This window comes from Thermobia domestica, chromosome 14, assembly GCF_964235325.1.
Source record: "Thermobia domestica chromosome 14, izTheDome1.hap1.1, whole genome shotgun sequence".
Classification (NCBI taxonomy): Eukaryota; Metazoa; Arthropoda; class Insecta; order Zygentoma; family Lepismatidae; genus Thermobia; species Thermobia domestica.
In genome coordinates this window covers 936,751-958,630 of record NC_137467.1, presented here as the reverse complement: position 1 = coordinate 958,630, position 21,880 = coordinate 936,751, and the positions used below count along the sequence as shown (strand labels likewise).

At 34.7% G+C, this 21,880-nt stretch overlaps 2 protein-coding genes across 2 annotated transcripts in view; one reads left to right on the top strand and one right to left on the bottom strand.

Annotated features, from left to right (window-relative positions):
- Window positions 1-6,347, top strand: part of LOC145669478 (ganglioside GM2 activator-like) — a 35,873-nt gene extending 29,526 nt beyond the window's left edge. Inside the window, exon 4 of the mRNA XM_081737653.1 lies at window positions 4,440-6,347. Coding sequence (XP_081593779.1) covers window positions 4,440-4,598 — 159 coding nt within the window. The 3' untranslated portion in view covers window positions 4,599-6,347. The remainder of the gene's footprint in view (window positions 1-4,439) is intronic.
- Window positions 6,348-9,838: 3,491 nt separating this feature from the next.
- LOC145669477 (protein broad-minded-like) overlaps window positions 9,839-21,880 on the bottom strand; it is a 37,154-nt gene continuing 25,112 nt past the window's right edge. The window contains exons 6-8 of the mRNA XM_081737652.1: window positions 19,238-19,418; window positions 14,525-14,737; window positions 9,839-10,154 (exon numbers count right to left, since the gene is read on the bottom strand). Coding sequence (XP_081593778.1) covers window positions 10,011-10,154; window positions 14,525-14,737; window positions 19,238-19,418 — 538 coding nt within the window. The 3' untranslated portion in view covers window positions 9,839-10,010. The remainder of the gene's footprint in view (window positions 10,155-14,524; window positions 14,738-19,237; window positions 19,419-21,880) is intronic.

Here is a 21,880-nt window from a genome sequence, read left to right as displayed (position 1 = left end):
AATTGATTACTGATTTCTGGTTTTTATTTCTATTGATTGGTCATATAGTGTGTATGTATTAATAGTTTGGGCCCACTAGTTTCGAATAACATTGATTTTTTTTTGTATATACATCTATATATGTACTTACATAGTTTTAAAAGTTACGTGCCTGCTCTATTTGTTGCATTTTCCACTTCTTATGTCAACTTATTAAATAACACCAACATTTTTTTTTCATATACGCGGATCTTTAGTAAATTGAAAATGATTATTGATTATCGGGTTTATACATATAAAATACAATGTTGCAACCTTATGAAGGAAAAAGGTGAATTTTGATAGTCAGGGTTTTTGTTTTGTCTTTGAGCCAAATAAATATAAATATTTATAAAATATGAATACTTGTCGAATATGAACGGTTATGTAGAATTTAAACGTCGACGAAATATTAAGATAGATATTAAAGTGAAAGTTATTGTATTGATTAATATGAATATATATATATATATATATATATGCGAGTATGTATGTAATGGGCTCGATATTTACCCTGGTCTCGTTAGGTTGCCATAGATTTTTGACACCCGGTATTAACCAACTATTTGTGATATATAGTATTACCGCGTAAATTGTCATAAATTACTTTTTGTTGAGTTGTTATTAATTTCTGTAACTATTAAAGTGGAATATAATGTTAAATACTGCATGTGAATAAAACAAGTAGCGGGTCGTAAGATAAATAAGAATAACCCTAATCCTTACCCAAATTTACTTTGCGAGTGAAATTAGCAACCTACGAAACAGTGCGCCCCTCCAACGACTTTTTCCATCAGTAAAACATGGAACAAATCCTTCCCCTACGGTCGGACACCAAACTATTCAGTATCTAGAATTTTTTGACTATAAGATCTATACTAGGGAAAAATTTAGTGATCTTAAATTCAACGAACTGAAATCTGTTTAATAAGTTAATGTGAATACCGGAATATGGAAATATGTTCCCAATATCTGTGACTGGATTTGATAAGTTTTCCTTAATATTGACAAACTTTGAAATTTTAGATAAAGTGCGTCGAGTGACGAAATGAGAAATATAGATATACATATATGTGATATGAAGCAATTAGTTGTCTATAGTTAAAATAAAAACAATTGAATACTCTCATGGACACAAACCACAGTGCGTAAAGAGAGTTGAAAAAAAAAAAGGGAGCTATTATCGACGTGAGAACAAAGACTCATAAAACTGTCGATACGTCTCCTATTGAGACAAAGACTCAATAAAATATTACTAAAGTTTTTTTTTTTTTAATGATTAACCAATTATTTTTTTTCTTTTCCTGCAATGATATATATTCATTGCACTGAGTTTTAAATATATATTGACTCTTGAATTTTTTTCTTGTCTCGTCTTTGGTTTTAATTCTTTTTCATGTAATCCAACTTTTAAAATATATATATATAAAAAGAGAAATGTGTTATTTGATCTTGTTGAAAGTAGCGAATTTCTGTGCATGTTTATGAAACATTCTTTTCATGTATTAAATTTTTTCTCTGTTATGTCAAACTACATCTTCTTCTATTGAAATGTAATAAATGTCTATAGCATTGTAGTTAGGTTAGTTTAATTCAACCAAATACAACCCGAAGTATACATTGTCCTGTATGAATGTGTGTGTGAGTGAAATGTAGGTTTAGTATTAAGTGCACCAATTATCTTGTCATACATATGTGACTTATTATAATTATTGGTAGTTATCAATTGAACTCATTGAATGTTAATACTAACTTAAGTTGGCTCTATGAAGGAAGTAAAAAGGACTGAAGTAGCCTGAACGAATGATCATCATGAGAGAACTGTGAAAGTCAAAATCTTCGACACATATGTGATACTCTGATTTTTTTTTTTTATGGTCGTTTCTAACATGCCATCAACTTCGTCGTTCATTTTTTAAATATTGAATATTAGTCTAGAACTTCTGGAAATATTGAAAAAACGGTAAAATTAAACTTTCTCATCTATCTCCGAGCTAGATTGGGATAATTTGGTAGTTGGGGTCAGATGGAGCTAGGTCGGGGATGTATGAGTTAACATGTGTCTACTGTTGATCACGTTAATACCAGATATTCACCTAATAGCTATTGGAAATGATCACAATTAGATAATTATTCACTTTCCTTTACCATATTCCTTAAAATATCTAGTAACAGCTTCCCCTTTATCACCTTCTTACTTTACATCTTTCCTCTTCTATCTTCTTTTTTCTTTTCTTCATCTTCTTCTTCTATTTTTTAATAAAACTGGAAGGGGGGTCGTGACTGGGAATTCTATATGTAATAAACACGGTCATGTATTTATTTATTTTATTTTATTTTCTTTAGAAGTCCGATAAAAAGTTTTCTCGTGTCGATCGAACCTAGTATGTTCGAAATTAAGAAATGGAAATTATATTCCAATGTAATTAGGCATAAGCTGATAGCTTCATGAACATCCCCACCAGGGGTGAAGGGTTCCCACTCACGACTTATTTCTGTGCATCACTTTTGTTGCAGATTTTTTTTTTCTCAATCAGTTGTAGATTGACGCGCAGCGACAGGATTCGTTGTTATGGCAACAGTGGTTGCTGTGGCAACGGCCCCACGGCCCACATTACACCAGTTTTAAGGGGGTTGCGAACGATAAGACCTACAGTTAACGTAGGCTCTGGCCCACCAGGCAAATGTCCGATGCGCCCTCAAAAAATCTATTTGGTAATGAAAATAAAATGTATAAATTTCACATAAATACTTATTAATATTATTTCTCTATAATAATTTAATTAATAAAATAGTACACAAAATAATTCGCTTACGTTGTGAATCTTTGTTACCAATAGCTTCTAAGAGTTTCACACTATTATTACAAGACTGGTAGTTTTGAGAAATAGGCCCTTAGTATATACAGCAAATTCCAGTGTATGAATTGGTGGGAAGAATGCCAAGATTTACCCCGTGACAAAAATCTATCCTCCGTGGAAAAGAAAATTTTTGTTCCTTGCAGGGATAACTCCCTCCCCCTACCTCGAATTTTTTTCGAATGACGATAGAAACCAAACCAAAATTTAAATTTTATTTGACTTAAAACAGTTTATGAAATATCTCGCTTCTCAACCTTTCCGTAATCGTTACAATCACACTTATGTTTCTTGAAATATTTACCTATTCAAGCGGAAAAGGCATTCTTTTTTGCCAGGAGCAAACTTCCATAGCGTTTGTTTCGTGTTGATAGAAATGATCCTTCTTGACATAATTTCCGAAGAAATGATTCGGAAGGGAAACGACGTAAGTTTATACAGTATAAGGTAGTGTTCCGGCATGCTTCTGCTGCGACTGAGCAGAAAATTTCAAACAGAGTAGCCCTCCGGAGAAAGTCTTACCTATTTTGGATGGAACAAACCTATCTTTCATTAAAATTCTTAGAACCCCTTCTAAGATCTAGTTCATGTTACCCCGCTATCTTTTTAGATACGCCGCTGAATAAATTTTCGCGGAATGTAAAAATCTATCTAAACTGCTTACTAGTGTATCCGAAAAAGGTTTCCACTTTTAACATTTATTCCCATTTGTTTCTTAATACTTCACTGAATGGTGTTTCGTAAAATCGGAGACGGGTTTTAGAAAAGCTTCGTAAGAATGGTTAGACATACGAGATATAGTATTTTAGTCTGTTGTAAACATATCTTGTATTTGATTTAGAGCTTACAAGCATTATATACAGTATGTCTGACAAATGGGCGTATCTCATTTTTAAAATTAAAAGTGGGTGAAATACTGACTTATGTAAAAACTTATAACAAATTCATCACATGACTTTGGAAGTAATTTCTTGATATACCTGAGACGAAGGAGATAATAAATGTTAAAAGAACACAATGGAATTAAGTATGATAAATTCTTTAAACTTGGTTCCTGAAAAAGTTGAAAAATGAGATAGGTCTCTTAGCGGATATAATCTATGCCTCTCAGTTATTAGATTGGCAAAAATATTCAAGCTATTATTTATAGATATTTTTGAAAGTTTATTTAAGTCATGATATATCTATCATTGTCTGGAGTCTGGCTGCTCCTCCCCAGCATTTACCTTCTAGACTACTGCTGTCGAATTTTTGTGACATTTGTGGTTTTCGGCTTTTGAGAAAACCGGTTTTCGGAAAACCGAAAACCGCAAATACGATTTTCAAAACCGAAACCGCAAATGTGATTTTGGAAACCAAAACCGCAAAAGCGGTTTTCAAAACCGACACTTCGGTTTTATGAAATTTCACTTTTTTCAAAAACCGATCTCGACAGCACTATTCTAGATCCGCCACTGATGCCGACGCCTACTCATCTACGGATAATAAGAGCTTAAAGGTAAAAGACAAGACGTTCAAAGCTCTTCAGCCGATTAACTTATTTTACTTTTTTTCTCTTTCTAGGGAACCTACAAGCTTCCAAGAATTCTATACAACGTTCCCCGAATGCCTCGAGGTCTTCCGAGACATTTTGCAAGCGGACAATTTAAAATTCGCGTTGTACCTTCGAAACTGGGAAGAATGCTGGCATGCTACGAAGCAACTGTCAACGTTCGTCTCTGAAGTTCCGGCTCTCACTTCCATAATCATCATTGTAATTAATTGTGAATAATCGATTACTAGTGTCAATTCCATAGACATTATATATATATATAATGAATAACTTTGCGTCGTTGCTTAGTTGTACGTAGAACCGAACACTAGAGTAAAGCTTATTTTCATTAACTGAATCATTTGACACACATTTTGTCTTCATTGTACTCAAATTTCTAAAGCTTTAAGAAAAGTAAGTGTATTACTGTTAAGATTCTGCTGAATAGATTCCAGATTAGAGCAGATTTCTATATATTGTGTAATATATCAGACTGAGTTTTTTGCGTTATATACTACCATTAAAACTAATTAATTATTCTAATATCATAATTTGGTACACATTATGAAAATGAGAATTTAAAGGATCTTCCGTTTACCAATATTACATTACGTTCTCACCTTCCTGAGTTCGTTTAACTAACTTACTCGCTCTATGGCTTATGGAACGCGGAGGTTCAATGCCACGTTCACAAAAGGTCTCCTCTCCATTTACTTCTATCCTTAGGCAATGGATCCAGTTTCTACTTTGTATTCTTCTTTCTGCGGGATCCATCTTAATGTTGACCTCCCATCTACGCCTAGGTCTTCCTAATGGTCATTTTCCGATTGCTCTTCCAGTTTAGACTTTGAAAGCGTTCCTACTTTCTTCCATCCTGACTACATCACCTGCTCACCTGAGCCTCCTTGACTTGATGACCCTAACAATGTTTCATTCACAAAAGCCCCAGTTCGTTTATAACTGAAAATTAAGAATGTCTTTGTCTTCTATATATTTCTTGGAAAACAAACGATTACCCTTATTATCGGACAAGAGTATCTTCACATGTTGTTATGGTTTCGCCAACCCGCGATTTTAAACTTGTTTGAACTGCAGGAAATAATGTTGCCACAAACTATTGGTTTATATAGATGAAAACAATTGTAGACTTTGACGATTAGGAATCTCCATACATGAAGATGGTACTTCGGATTTGAAATTTTAATTCTGAAAGAGTTGGATTTATGAAAACTCTTTTGTTATATATTTACCCTGTCTGTCTGTGTCTGTCCATTCGTCCAAGAGACAAACATCTCGAGAACTACTTGAAATATCAGGATCAATTTTGGACAGGGTGGAGAGGGTCAGAAGTTAGAAATAAAGTTCCTTGATGGAGGTGAGATTCAAACCGGAAGTGGTATACAAATCAACCATTTCCGGTTTCAACGCTGATCACTATAGAGCAAAAACAGTAATGGATAGCGAGAAGTGTTTTTGTGTTATCAATTAAACATCCCAACAATACATTTCTTATACATTTTTAACTCTCTAGTAAAATTGGAAGTGATAGACATTCACTACAACCTCCGGTTTCAATATTGGTCCACATAGAACAAAAAGAAGTTAACAAATAACGATCAGCAGGTTTTTGGAATCGATTTAGCATTCTAAGAATACACACCATCTTCTCTCTTGACCCTCTATTCAAATGAACCACTTCCGGTTTAAACCACGGTCGTTACATTGTCACAAGAATATATTCCATCTCTACTAAAACTGGAAGTACAAGAACTCCCGGTTTCAACATTAATCTAAAATATCAGGACAGAAACTAAACTACTTCATATGGTATACAGATGACACCGATGCTTGTTTTTTCTTTGCGTGACTTTGCGTTCTGCAATACCAATACTTTATATTTTGTACCTTCACTTTTCAATAAATGTCTGTACAAATCACAATTAGCTGTTTTAATTTTGAGAATCTTTAATATGTCCTTTGCTACGAGTATTCCTCTTAGTTATTCCTATGTATGTGCCTGCACGTTCCTAAGAAACTTAGTTCACTCCCTAAGATGTGATTCAATCTGTGCCACTAACGTAGATAAAATGTTATTAACCCATTTAATCCCAAGTTATTTTTGCGTCAGAATTTCTTAATTTTTCTAAACTTATTGATTCTGACCTCATTTAATATATTTTGAGGATTTTAGTATTATTGATTTTAGTTTATCGTCCCTTTCAGCAGCGAGGCTATATGAGACGTGGTCCTACCAATTAACGTGGAATCCGAACCACATGAACTTCCGCCAGGAATGGAACCCGGGTCTCCCACGCCAAAGGCTGTACGCTAACCGTTTAGCCACAAAGGAGCTCAAGAGGGTTTTAGTAGTAGCATATGGGCTGGTAGCAGGTCCTTATTGTAAAAAAAAACGAAATAAATCCACAACAAATAATTTACAGACAAAAATTGATAAAAATAAATTGTTCCCACTTGGGAACAGTGGGATTAAAAAGGGTTAAGTTTCTTCAGATGAACAGAAATAAGCAAAAAAACATTGAAATGCGTAATCTATGAACTTTGTTGTAGATCCTTCTGCGATTCGTTTCTCTTAGGTGTCGTTTTGATGATATTACGCTAAACAAATTCTTATTGCATTTTGTCATAGACATTTAATTCACCTAAATTGAATATCCTTCGTATCTTCTTAGTCATGTGCTTTCGATTACAAATTATCTCTTTGCTAAAGGAATTTTTCCAAATGTTAAATAGAAGAATCATGGAAATTAACTTGATTTGTTATTTATAGTAAATGAATTTACAAATAGGACTAAAGTCAAATCTTTAGTACTTAAATAATAATAAAAAATTGACTATAGTTATTTGTATCAGTTGTCGATAATTGCTAAAAAAAGATAAGCAATAACGAGGTGGTAATTCCGATTTGACAGGATACTGTATCTTAAACAACTTCCCCTACCTAACATGATGAATGACTTGTTTTTCCCTTTTGCAACGTAAACTGAGTGTAGGGAAGTTTGTGTTTTTTGCGTATCAACTTACGTGTAATGAATTACAGTTGAAGATGCTCACCAGTCCAGCCAATTTTGATTCCGGATTTTCTAAACATAAGTAAATCAAAACGTAATTGTAAAATTTCTCTGAATAATTATGTAGAAACCAAAAAACGAAATGAATCTTTAAACTTTACGTCCCACGGTTATGCCGACTAGGCTAAAAGAGACGGTGTTGATGAGAAATGAAAAAAAAAAAGATCGAATGAAGAAAGTGGAAGGAAACGAGAGAATCCCGAGAAAACCCACGCACACGAGGTTTGTCCACCACAAAGCTCACTTGGCGCAAGCTGGGATCTAACCAAGGACCTCATGCACCAGAGGTGAACGCTTTACCACTGAGCCACCGCGCTCATATGTAAAAAACAGTGCTTCATCAAATTCAGAAATAGTCTGAGCTGCCGATACGTTACCCGTTGTCAAAGTAAATTATGAGTTCGATCGAACTTCCGATAATTTACTAGATGACGAGTAAAAATAACCTGAAAAAGAAATTGGCTTATATTGGATAAAAACAACACTTTTGTCATATTTATAGAGGATAGGAAATAGACAAAATATTTTGATAAAATAATATTTTCCATTGTACAAGCTTTGGTTTCTATAGATTTAAATTTGATTGAAACTATTCGTTGAACAAAACATTTATTGTAAAACCAACCATCCATTTTTGCTTCATCAGGCACGTATTGTTTTGCTCAGCGAATAGTTTAAATAAAATTTGCTACAGTGCTTTTCTCGTTTGGTGAAATACCGAAGTTACAAATTGGCTATTGCTACTGAAGTGCTACACATTAGAACGTGAATAATCCAACATCCTCAAATTTGGCTTAGAAAACCACCTGAAGAAGAACAGTTATGCATTATGCCGGGATATACAGTAGAATTTAACCGTTTAACGCACCCTTTTTTCCGATCAAACTGATTTTTTTTAATTTTTTATTTGGAGTGGGTTTTGTGTAGGAAACAAAGGATTTTTTTAAAAAAACAGCTAATGCAAATAATGTGTGGTCTATGGGATATTTTAGAGTTTGCACATAGGGTGTATGCAAAGTTACGCGTTCGCATATGCAAAGTCCATTAAAACTAGATAGAACCAATAAAACGTGAGGAATGTCAGCATACTTGCACTCATTACACTTCTGTCTAACATAGAAAAAATCAACAGTTCAAAAGGTGTTCACCTAAACGAGCAAAGCAAGCTCAAAGATGACAATATGACAACTCCGCGTGCAGCAAGTAATACAAAGAGACCAACACTGGCTATGACATCTAGCGGGAAATTCAGAACTTCATTAGTGAAAGGACATGTTAGCTGATACGCAAAGCTCCTTTTCTATGACCGAACTAGAAACTACGCGGTGCAATACAATTTCAAAGTAAACTTTACATATATGCAAAGCTGCGCGCTAAAGGGTTAAGACGAAGTTGATCATCACAACAAAAACACACAAAGGTAAATGCTGTGTACGTATATTTTGAAATGTTTTCTATCCATTTAATAAGTAGTTATCAGCTGAAAAACACTAAGTAGGTTACTCAGTATCATTTTGCATTGACTAGAAAATTACGCGAAGACGTACTTCCATCTCTGGAATATTTTCAAACATGCAAGGAAAAGTGGGAACGGAACTCACAACAGTTTTTGAGTGTATGACTTACTTTACTGAAATTGGATCCGTGCAACTACAAATTATAATTATAGATATACCACATTGAGTTGACAACTAGTCTTCCGTTCTGAGCGCTGCTGTCGACTGAAGGAATTCCACTCTCTTTCGCTAAGGATCTCTCGCTTAGCAACAGCTGAACCCTTACTGGCTCAACGCGTGGGTATGCCGAGGATGAGCTTTAGTTCGCATTTTTGCCACGGCTCAAGACATTTTGGCAGCACTATAGTTACTTCTTCAGCTTCGACTTTTCTCCTTTAAGCCAAAAACGGAGCATCAATGATTATAAGAGAGTTGGTGGGGGAAACGGAAGAACTCCTACAAAACTCACGGTGTCTACAACAAACTCTCATGGCCTAGGATCGAACCAGAGACCATTCGTAGCAAAGGTAAGCACTGTACCACTAAACAACCGTATTCCCTAACTTAAGATTCCTGTTGAATCTCAAATACATTTCAAAACAATTAAAATCAGTGTTTTTTAGGGTAACATCCCACAATTATGCCTTTTAAATTAAGGGAACTAATGATTGTGAAATTAAATTTTTGTGCCCTTCCACCGGGAATCGAACCCGAGACTACGTCCACCAAAGGCGCACACGTTTGCCACTACACCACTGGAAAGGGCTAAGACAACAAGAAGAAGAAGAAAAGAAGGTAGTCTTAGTATCAGAGTAGGTTACGAACATTCTGAAATGAAACTGTTCATTGCAAATGTAACTGTTTAACAATAAATGCATTTTTTATGTGTACATTGGTAACACTGTTCTAGTTTAAAAAAAACAACTTAACAGTCAATAACGTATTTGGCTCAAACACAGAAAATCATATCACAAACGTTCATAGTGAGATCACAGCAACAAATACAATAGCTGCCGTATTATGTGTTTCGTAGCTCATATGTCCATTTGTCTTTGGCTTGATGCGACAGCATATCTTGGAGGATGCTCTGTCGATACTTCTTCGAAAGCTTTTCCATAAAAGGTAAATATTCTTCCACATGGAACTTCTTCACTTGATTCACCTGAGAAAAAGGATCGCATAACTATGTTGACAAAAGATTATTAAATACTAACACTATATTTCTTGAACAAAAATTTCTTCGATAAGTGTAAAACATACTAAATCTTCAATTACAAACATCCTGACAATAACTTACAATAGTATTTTTCCTCCGTTTCTTAAAATGGAATTTACCTCACATAAAAATAAAGTTCTAGAATTTAACTCAGAAAATATGAGTAAATATACTTTCTTCAATATGTGCCCCAAATATCAGCCAGCTGACACTACAGGGTGTCTACTAAAATTCCAAAATGAAATTTCGTGACTTTTTCGTGACCTTTTCTTTACCAAATCATAAAATTTCCTAATATTTTCAAGAGCGAATTCGGGTGCGAATTAGGCCGAATGCGATTAAAACGACTTTGCTTGCGATTTGGTAGCGTCTAAAGCCGAGCATAGACATTTTTGGTGGTGAACTTTGACGTTTTATAGAGCAAAATTTTCCAAATACTTTCGTGACCGATAGACACCCTGTCACTAGCATTTATTAGACTCTAGTTTGACCCGCATAGTAGCTACTCGACTAGAGCAGTAGCTCCCATACTTCGTTCCACACTACCAGTGATGAAACACTCGTGTGAGGTAAGTTATTGTTTATGTGAGCCCCCCTTCCCCTGTTAGTACTTATGTTCGTTGACAACAAAGAACAGCGTCTGTTTGTGCTGCAAATGTAGTAGAAGCATGGCCATAATCAATATGATGATGATTAGGGGCACGAATTTTTCGCACTAAGAATTTGAAAATTTCGCGTTTCGTTTATCATATTTCGCGTTTTGTCGAATTTTCCAAATACTGTTTCGCCTTTAGTATCTCTTGTGGACAAGAATTCCCTGTCATTTATACAATTGTTCCTTTTTATTCATAGATCGCTATAAACATAAACCATTAATTAGCTAAAAACAAAATACACTGAATATTTCACTTGACAATGTCAATTTCATTGATAGAAATGTATATTTTTTTCAAATCAAACTGCGGAAAATAAGTAACTAAAGTTACTATGAGTACGGAAGTTTTGCTGTTTTCTAAAAACACATAGGCATAAGTCGCATTTAAGAATTAAACATCAGCATGTTACATGTTTCCACATTTTCCTCCTTCATTGTTGCACGTTTGTCACTTATCATCAGTCCATACTTGAAAAATTCACAATTGACATTGCTTGTTGGAAGCTACACATATGTAAGTGCATGTACAACAAACTTTAATCAATAATCACTTTGGAACTCCCCATCCAGCTGCGATGGTGATAGCTAATGAGCAACATGTTCTCTGTAGTCGTGTCCTAATCACCCAAATGCACAGTTCATGACACGTTTTACCGTTCCGCCAGCGGAAAACTAGAGTTTTTAAAGTAATGAAAACGTATTTTTAAAATTTCGCGTTATATCTCGTATTGTTAGAAATTTCGCGCAAAGCTGTCAATTTCACGTTTTATCGCGCAATGGAAACCAATGAAAATACATATAGAAAATCATAAAACGTCAAGAAAGTGAAAATTACTTAATTCTGACGCATTTCGTTTTATCGCGCATTGCGAAAAACTCGTGCCTCTAATCATGATCTTGAATTGCTCGAGGATCATTTTCCAAACATTACACCATTTTCCCGCGAAGATATTCAGAAAAAACTCCCTAAAAATTCATGATGTAAAACATTTCAAGGGACGAAATCAACCTGAATTTGGAAACCCACACTCTGTGAAAATTTCTGACAAATTTTTTTGCTTAACTGTTGCGAAGATCTGAACTTTGCATCTAACAGAATAGAAGTCACTTTGAATACCTTTCGTAGGCATATCTTACATACTCGAGCACTATCTCTATTGCTAGTTTGGAATCCAAACATGTTAACTAACAAACTTTTCGTTTGTATTTCAAATTTACATTACAAAATACTGTACAATGTTGCCAACTAGTTTGTGGGCCATCTTATATTTCGGATTTAATCTTAATTATAAAGGTAAGATATAATGATCTATATATTAAAATGCTACAAAACCAACAAAAGCGCCTGAGCTCCAACCTATAACTTTTAATTTCATCCCTTTGATTTACGGTTATTTGTGATTTCACGTTTATAACAAAGACAAATATTTTAAAGTATGTGTACTTTAAATAAATTACTTAAAAGAGATCTTTTCCATAGTTTATTCTTTTAAATTATTGTTCAAAGCCTTTGTATTTTAATAAGCCTTCTGCAAAATCAATGCAAATGAATTGTGCTGCCATCTTTGGAGTTCTTTTAAGCTATACGTTTGTGGATGTTTATATGTTTGTGGCCAATCCTTTCGACAATGAGATCTCGGAAACTACAGGCTCTAGAAAGATGACGTTTTCACTGATCGATTGCAAATTTTGTGTAGATTGTCCACTTTTATTACATTTTTACGGGTACACTGAAAGTGTTGAAATGAAAAAAGAAAAAAACTAAAGCATCATTTCCTACACACTATACATTCCAACACCACATAGTAGTATACAGGGGTTGCATACTTCTCAGGTGTTTATTTCATGGCCAAATGATAGTGAGACACGAAGGATAGCCATTTCTCCACTCTAACAGTAAGTTGAATCTTTATTGTTTGGAGTGTTTTGCCCAATGAGTACCATATATCACTGACATTATAATTAATTGTGTGTGTAATGTTTTTGCTTATTACACACTGCATGCAAGAAGAAAGAAAACCCTGATCATATATGAATTAAAAACTCGAACCGGAAGTAGGCTCAAATTTTGCAAACGGTGCGAGATACTGAAAAAGTCATCGACAAAATCTCCCCTTTATGGTATCTCTTGCCAATTTTTATCAAGATGTCTTTCACTTGTGTCTGTAAAGGGACATGTACAGATGTGAGGAATAACAAGGTGACTCATGCTCATATATGAATGATGCGCTGTATAGAGAGCGTAGGTTCAGCTAGTGTAACGCTATTTTATTATTTTGCATCCTAAGGGCATTTACAGAAGAAAAGGAACTTCATTTGCCATTTTTACAGATTACAAAGCTTGATTTACCATTTCTGTCAAGTATTACATACACATCATCTTTAGTACGAACTTAAGTACTAAAAATATAATTTTAAAATTATGACTTCATATCTGGCTTTTTGTTTTTTTTCTTTAACCCATTGTATTTGATGACCTCAAAGTAGCTACCACAGTGGCGGTGATAACGGTCTCGCAGACCCCGGGTATGGAAGGGTTTTTAACGCCCCACTGAAGCCTTGCTTTCCACGTTCTATGGTCACTAACGGAACCCTATCCATCCACAACTGTTATACGCTTTCAATAGCAAGAAATTTTTAAATGAAGTAGGTAACAATTCAAACATATGACGAAATTTTTACCGCTTCCATATTTAATGCATAAAATATTGTGCATGATACTTTTCTGGGAGTAAGTAAGAAAGGAAATAATTATTATTATTATATTAATAGAAATAATATATAATAGATATAATAATAATAGAAACGGAACATGATCGGCACTGCAACCAGTTTAAACCAGAAATATTCCTTCCAAGCGTATATTAAACGATCCTTGAACTATTTTATTTCAAGATTTCGCTTCTTCATTTTATTAAACTAAAATATTAATAATATACATATTGCTCGTTTGAACAAGCAGTGCACTCAGCCATTGCTTATGAATTTAATGCCTATATCAATACGTACTTTTCTCTTTTTACGGAGAAAAGAAAATAATTTACAAGTGTATATTAAAAACGGTGAAAAACTAAATTTATGAGCTGTTGAAGGAAAAAATTATGATGATGATGATGATTTTATATCACTTGAATCTTAAGAACAGAAAATATGTAATATTTGTGAATATCATCAGAATGTAAAAAACAGCATCAATCCGAAAAAAAAAAAAAAAAAACATCATTGGAGAGAATTCTACAGGGAAAAGGGAGGGGGGAGGAGCAGTCGGTCTAGCCACCGATGACTACTACTATAAACTTATACCACTACTTTGACTCAAAAACAGATTTAATCTCCTTAAAAAAAAAAAATAGAACTCAGATTGCATCATGTATACTTCATCATATGCACTTGACGATGTATCATATACAATGATTGCCTACCTAATGCGTGATTCTCAGTAAACTGGAAACAAATGAGTTCATGTCACTACAGTTTTAGGCAGAACCAATTTACTTTTTAAAGAAAGACTTTATTTGTTCTTACTTTCAAACGCAAAGGCTCAATGGAATATAGTGAAATATTTTGAACTGAATAAATGTTTTTCTGTATGCTGAATATCCTTATTGTATAAGTTAGTATAATGAATAAAAATGACAAGAGGTTGCTTCTCGAGACTAACCTTCAAGCACTCCCATAAATTCTTATTGCTAGCTGCTTGGAGGACGGTCGCTTGGAGATGTTTCACAAGGCTGACACAGTAGTAGACAATGTAGTCCGGTTCATGAAGCACGGCCAGAGCCATGAAGTGGGTGATCTGAGGCCAATCTAACACATTCCACAAACACTGTCTCAACCACTGCTGGCACAATACGGTAATGGACACTCCACAGCTCTACACGAAAGAAAATCAGACATTTTTTTTTTCAGATTTAACCACAACACATGTAACACAAGATTCGTTATCAAAGTAATTTCAAATATTTTGTTAAATCAAACTGTAAAAGCTGAAACTGGAACACACACAGGAATTTCACCAATTACCTGACAATATTGAGAATTAATCATCCTTCTCACTCTTTCCTTTGCCCTCACCGGTAATCCAGTGGATAGCACGCGTGGTCTCGGATTCAATTCCCGGTTGAAGGACACTCAACACATTATGATTGTTTCGATTAAACCTCAAAATGTAAATCCACGTTTCACATAACCCGCGTGCCGAAAAGAAACGCTCATCTTTAATAAACAAACAACTTACTCTCTATGTCTCTCAGGATATAGTTCTTTCTCGACCAGTGTTCCAATCTCTATTTTCCTATTTTTAATTATTTCCAAAATAGTTTTCTACCCTACTATTCGTAACACTTCGCTCAGTTGTATTCCGCTCGACCCAACTAATTCTTCCCATTCTTCTCCATACCTACATTTCGAAAGCCTCCAGTCTTTTTTCGTTGTTTTTGCGTAGTGTCTGTTTTCTGTCCTATACAATACAAAGCCCCACACGAAACATTTCCAAAGCTCCTTCTCGGCTATATGGTTAGCATTCGCGTCTATGACGCGGGAGACCCAGGTTCGATTTCTGGTGGGAGCTCATGTGATTCGAATCTCACGTTAAGCTATAAGTCCAAGTCTCATATAACCTCACTGCTGAAACGGACACTAAACTCTAATCAAGCAAATGAAAACGAAACGCTTTATGAGTCTCTTAATTCTTTATTCAAAGTTCCACAAAATGTAATTTTCTTTACCGAAAACGCTTGGTTCGCCATTCCTATCCTTGCTTTTATTTCATACATTCGCACTTTATGTCTTCACTAACAATATTAACCAAATACAGAAAACTAGTCACCTATCCTACTTCTTCCCGTCTACTTCTATATTCGATACCGACAGCTTTGTTCCAATTAGCATTCTTTTGGTGCCTTTAACGTTTATTTCCATGTCACTCCTTTTTTAATTCCAGCATCTCACTTCTCCCTGAAGCCGTGATGACGGAAGTTAACAATATTGCAAAAAATGTATTAAAACCTTTTCTTATGTTCCTATACCTCTGCCACTCTATTCCAGCGTGAGACATACCATCACTATAGTTAATTCCAGATAAGGTAACAGCAGATGAAAACAAGGTTCCCTCTCCTTCCGCATCACGCTGATGCATGTAGTCTGATACACGTGAATTTTGGTGTTCCTCTTTCCAAGCGCGGAGACAGAATCTATATAAATACATCTAAAGATTTAACTCGAATTTCCATAATAGCTCTACATAGTTTAAAATGCTTTATTAAATTTACCTGTATTAGTGAAATAAGAAATGCATCTTTTAGTATAATTAGTGAATTTAAATGGGTTGCGAAACACGATCGCTTCCTCTGAGGAAAGAACGCACACTAGAAGTATTTGAGAATAAAATCCTGAGACGAATATTCGGACCAAAGAAGAACGGGAATGGGGAATGGCGGAAACTTCATAACGACGAACTACGTAATGTACACGGTTTAAAAAACATTATTAGGGTCATCAAGTCTAGAAGGCTCAGGTGAGCAGGTCATTTACCCAGAATGGAAGGAAGTAGGAACACTTTCAGGGTTTCAAATGGAAACCCAATAACAAAATTTCCATTAGGAATGTCTAGGCGCAGATGGGAGAACAATATTAACATGATCTCGCAGAAATAGGAATACAAAGTAGAAACTGGATCCAGTTGGCTAAGGATAGAAATCAGTGGGAAGCTTTTGTGTATGCGGCATCGAACCTCCGGTTTCCATAGGCCATAGAGTCTGTCAGTTGGTGAATTTAAATCAACAGTTCTTGCTTTCTTAGTAGTCGGGATTGTAAATGAAATGAAATGAAATCTTTTGAGTTTTACGTCTCACGATTATGCCGGTTAGGCTAAAGGAGACGGTGATTATGAGAAATGAATGAAATGGTGGAATGATGACAGTGGGAGGAAACCGGAGAACCCCGAGAAAACCCACACACACAGTATTTGTCCACCACAAAGAAGTCGGAGTTGTGAAATGAGTTGCAAACGACGGCAGCGTTGGGAGTTGAATTGGTACTCACTGTATTAATACAATTAATTCATATTACTATGGAATCCAAGAGAAATACAATTTGCATGGGAAAAGTATCACAGTGCTAACACGATAACGACAAACTTGAAATGCTAAGAAAACAACACGTGCTTCGCTCGGCCCTCTTTTAAATAAATGTTCTCACAGAAAAAAGAAAGAAAGAAAAAGGTAGAATTTGAACGCGATTGATTTGATTCACAACCTCTTCCGACTCTTTAAAGTGAATCATGGAAGTGAACTTCATAACAAATGTTTTCTTATTTTTAGAAACTCAATTTTAAAAAATATGGCTAAAGTCAAACCTTTATAGTACATAAATAATAAATGAAGAGTTCTTTTAAAAGCAAAAATTAAAAATAGTAATTTGTTAGTGGCTAAAAGGAATACCAATGCAGGTACAAGTAAATTGCAGAAAAATTTAATTTTATACGGTAGTATATTTAAAAAAAAAAAAAAAAAGAAAAAAAGTACTCTCCCTGTAGAGATCAGCGACTTCTTTTATCGTCCTGCAATGACAAAGAAGTGGGGAGATGGAAAGTTTGTTTTGATTGCCTATGATATAATCTAGAATGAACAGTAGACAAAAGAACCTCAGCAACCACATTAGCTACAGTATTACTGCACTCCTCTTCCACAGCTAGGCAGGTCTTTCTTATTCTTTTCACATTTCTTTTGCTTTTCCCCCTAGATTTAAATTGCAGGGGAGAACTATGTGATACAAATAATATAAAAGAATTGAAATTAAAAGTGAGAGCAACAATTTGCGTAAGTATCAACTTACAAGTCTCTATTTACCTGTGACACTTTTACTAAATATTTGTTACAGAGAATTTTCAAATGAATCATATGGAATTCATACTTTACAATATACCTGCACATTTTCTGAGTCAAATGTTTTGTGATTATAATTTGATTTTACTTAGACACTTGCTTTAATATTATGAATACTATGATCAATGTGCACGTTTCCTCCTCCGTGCTTTCAATGACCACCAGTAATGGAAGTACAAGCATTAAGTAACCACTGATTTTTTTCTTTAAACAATTCCTTATTTCATTCATTGTATTTGAGAGGCACAGGAAGATTCTATTTAAAACGAATAATGTAAGTGATCTTAAAGCAAACGCTACAGATTGAAGAATAATAAGTTATCTTTTCGTACGGAGGAAATTCATTGTGTCAGCGTTACTCAAACTTTATTCAGCTGGGGATCACTTTTATTAATTAACATTCTGTTAACTTTATACACTATTAATAAATGAAAACATACACACTTCAAAAAACTTTCAAAGATATTTTCTAATAATTCATCAACATGACCCATGAGAATTTGTATATTTACCTTTTTAAATTATAATCTATTATTTGTATAATCTAATCAATCTGGGTAATGTTTTTCTTTTACAACGTATCAGCATTATATACTAATGAAAGTAGGAAACAATCTCTTTTTTTCCACACAAGAATCCCCTATAGGTGTAAATTCTATAACACACATGTGAGCACCGACCGCAACACAGAGAGTGGATGGTTGCTGAGGGAAGTGGACTGGGTGGCGTAGTGGTTAACTCATCGAAACGGTATGCCGGAGGTCCCAGGTTCGAGTCCCGGTCCAGTCAGCAACTTTCACTTCTTGTGTGTATCAGTATTAGTTCAATGAAGTAATATAGCTTCTATTTTAAGTACATTACCTCCTGGAAAATTATTAGAAGAGGCCTTTCTTTTATAACTAACTGTGCAGAGTCAATTCATCACCTAATCAACTTATTTATGAAAGCATATTATGTATCAAATAACAGTATCAAATAACAATGTTAAAATATCGAAAATAAATAAACTGAATGTTTTAACTTTAAAACAAAAATTTAATCAAGTGAATTTTACCTCCTTTGTCTGTTTTGGACTAAATATTCAATGAAAGAGCAGCACAAGAACATACATTGAGGACTTATTGTGGTCCGAAGACCACAGTTTGAGAAACACTTCATTACACTATTGCGAAACGGTTGATTTTAAGTGAAAATGAAAAGAGAGAAAACTCCATCAGCACGAAAATTAAAATTACGATTCTCATTTGCAAAACACAAACTGCGAAATTTCAACGGAAGTAATTATCCAGTGATGAAAACACGGATTAAAAATCTGAAAAATAAAAAAAATAAAATAAAATAAAATAAAATACCTTATATTTTCTTTTACTTTACTCTGAGCTTTCTAGAAGAAGCAAAATGTTATTTCTTTTCATTCTTCTTTGTTACTCTTCTATTATCTACACTGAAATATATAATTTGAACAAAAAGAACAGAGTAGAAATGTTTACCTGAAAAGCATTGAAGACCTGTGGGACTTCAATGGAAAGCACGTGCTCCACTTGATGGCCGACAACAGCGAGTAACTCGCCCATCACCTGACCCCTTTCCTTATTCACAGCTTCTCCCAGCTTACACCACAAATAAGGGATCACAGATACACCCACGATCTTCTGCAGGAAACCTCGACACCTAAAAACAACGTACGCTTTAGATTGTTTTGCAGTAGTGAACTATGCACACAAGCAGTCGCTGCAAATGAAATCATTTACATTTTATGTATGAAACGTTGTAAAAATTGGTATGTTGAGTGTTTCCCACGGAATACAAAATTGTGATGAACAACAAGATCACACACCATACTGCAGAACTGTCTCCTTTATATTTCCTTCCTGGACAAGAATCATTGTCAGACTGATTAGCAGCTATCATGCTTCTCCGAAAATATATATTCCAAAAGAAGGATTAGGGTTCATTTTCTGGAAGACTATACCTATCAACTGGAAGCTTAACCGTTAGTATCGTGCTTAGAGAGAAACGAGCATTATAAATTTTGATCAAAGGTTTGAGGTAGGGCTTATTCTTGAAGTAGAGCAATCTGAAAAGTTATGCTAGGGTTTATTTTCTGTTTAGGTCTTATTTTCAGGAAAACACGGTATATCTGTACGGAAGTGGAGTTGGAACAATAGGAGAAGCGAGAATGAAGAATGAACGAATTATTAGAAAACAAAGCACTATATGGAGATCAAGATGGAGATCAAAGGCTAACTGGACCTTTGACAGCTACTTATTTTTTTAAGTATTTATTTTTCTCTCTCTCCTTTCATTTGATGAAGTTTAGCGAAAGTGCTTGAAGGGAACACTTCGTTAATGTGTATGATTAGTGACACGATTTTTTGGTGACACATGAAAACGCGAAATGTATCAGTTTTGTATGAAAGTGTTGTGAACCTAATTTTTTTTTTTTTTTTTTTTTTTTTTTTTAAGGCTATATAACGCTTGCGATTAAGCGCGAAATTTGAAACAAGTCTCGATATTCCACGAAATTCCCCATTTTTGAGAAAATAGACCACCGTGAATTTTTGAAATTTTACATGCAGAATGAGCTTCAAACGGTATTTACTGGTGAAGTGCATAGTGTGGACGCAGTGTTACGGGGTATGTTAGATGAGCATTCAGAAATTGCTGGAAAGTAAATGAAATAAAATCTTTGAGTTTTACGTCCCACGCTTATGCCGGTTAGGCTAAAGGAGACGGTGATGATGAGAAATGAATGAAATGATAGAATGAAGAAAGTGGGAGGAAACGGGAGAACCCAGAGAAAACCCACGAGCACGGTGTTTGTCCACCACAAAGTCCATACGGCGCGAGCTGGGATCGAACCAGGGACCCCAAGCACCGGAGGTGAACGCTCTACCACTGAGCCACCGCGCCCCCCTCGCTGGAAAGTGTCTCCAACTAATGGTACATATCAATTTTGAATGTTGATGTGGAGGGGGCTCTCTCTTCTTACAATGACATACCGATAAAAGAACAAATTTAACACCAGAAAACACTGAAACAATGCTTACGTGTTATTTGCATAAGTCAAGATTTGTGTCATTTTTTAAAAACTCAAATATTGTTTAATATAGTCATGTATAAGTTCATGTCATGATGATTGATGAGTGGAAATTAAGGTGAAATAAAAGCTAACTAATTATAATTGCCAAGGAAAATAGTGTTCTTACATTAAATTTTTATTCATCGATTTTATCCCGCTTTACGCACATTTTTATAACGAAATTACGAATTCTTATTAATCACAAAATCGTGTCTTTATATATGATTTTAATTTTTGGTAAGCAATTCAGAAGACAGCAAATAACCTTTACAATACTGTATGTGATCTTATTGTTGATTGCCATTCACACCTATTATTGGAAACAAATAAATTCATTTTTTAAATCTGCAATGGCTTTCTTGTGTTCAGGTTACAACACAGGAAACAGCCTGTCTACTACATTCCATATTGAATCGCAGATATAATCTATTTACATAAGCACTGTATTACATTTATCCCTTTTAAAGTGAGGCTTTCTAAAAGGAAATTTAAGGCTTTTAATTACTTAGATACGGCTTCAGCACTATTCGCACGAGCAACACGGTTCGTACATTTTCTTCAAAACCAGACAAACTTTCACAAAGTACCATGCGCACGCGTGTTTGACGAACGTGGAAAGAGAAATTTGGTATTATTCCAGAAATTCCCTTCCACAATATTCATTCTGGAAATTTTGCGCCCTTTGGAACAGCTCCAACTAAGAGTACACAAACACAATGTACCATGAAAAATACTGAGAGATATAGCTCAAGTGTGTGCCTAATTTCATTGTGATATCCTTAATAGATACGAGGGGCAAAATGATTTCCGTATCCCGTTTAACAATGCAAAATTTGATGAAATATATATATAACAGAAAACACTTCGAATTATCCCAAGGTTCGCTTTCCACGTATATTAAACACGCACATGCATGGCACCTTTTGTGTTGCTCGTGTAAATAGTATGGGAGCTATAGCTACTTAACTAAAATATCCTTTTAAAAACCCACAAGTTAAAAGTAAAGGAGAAAGTATAAGGTTATTTTTTAATATTTATGTATGAACTAATC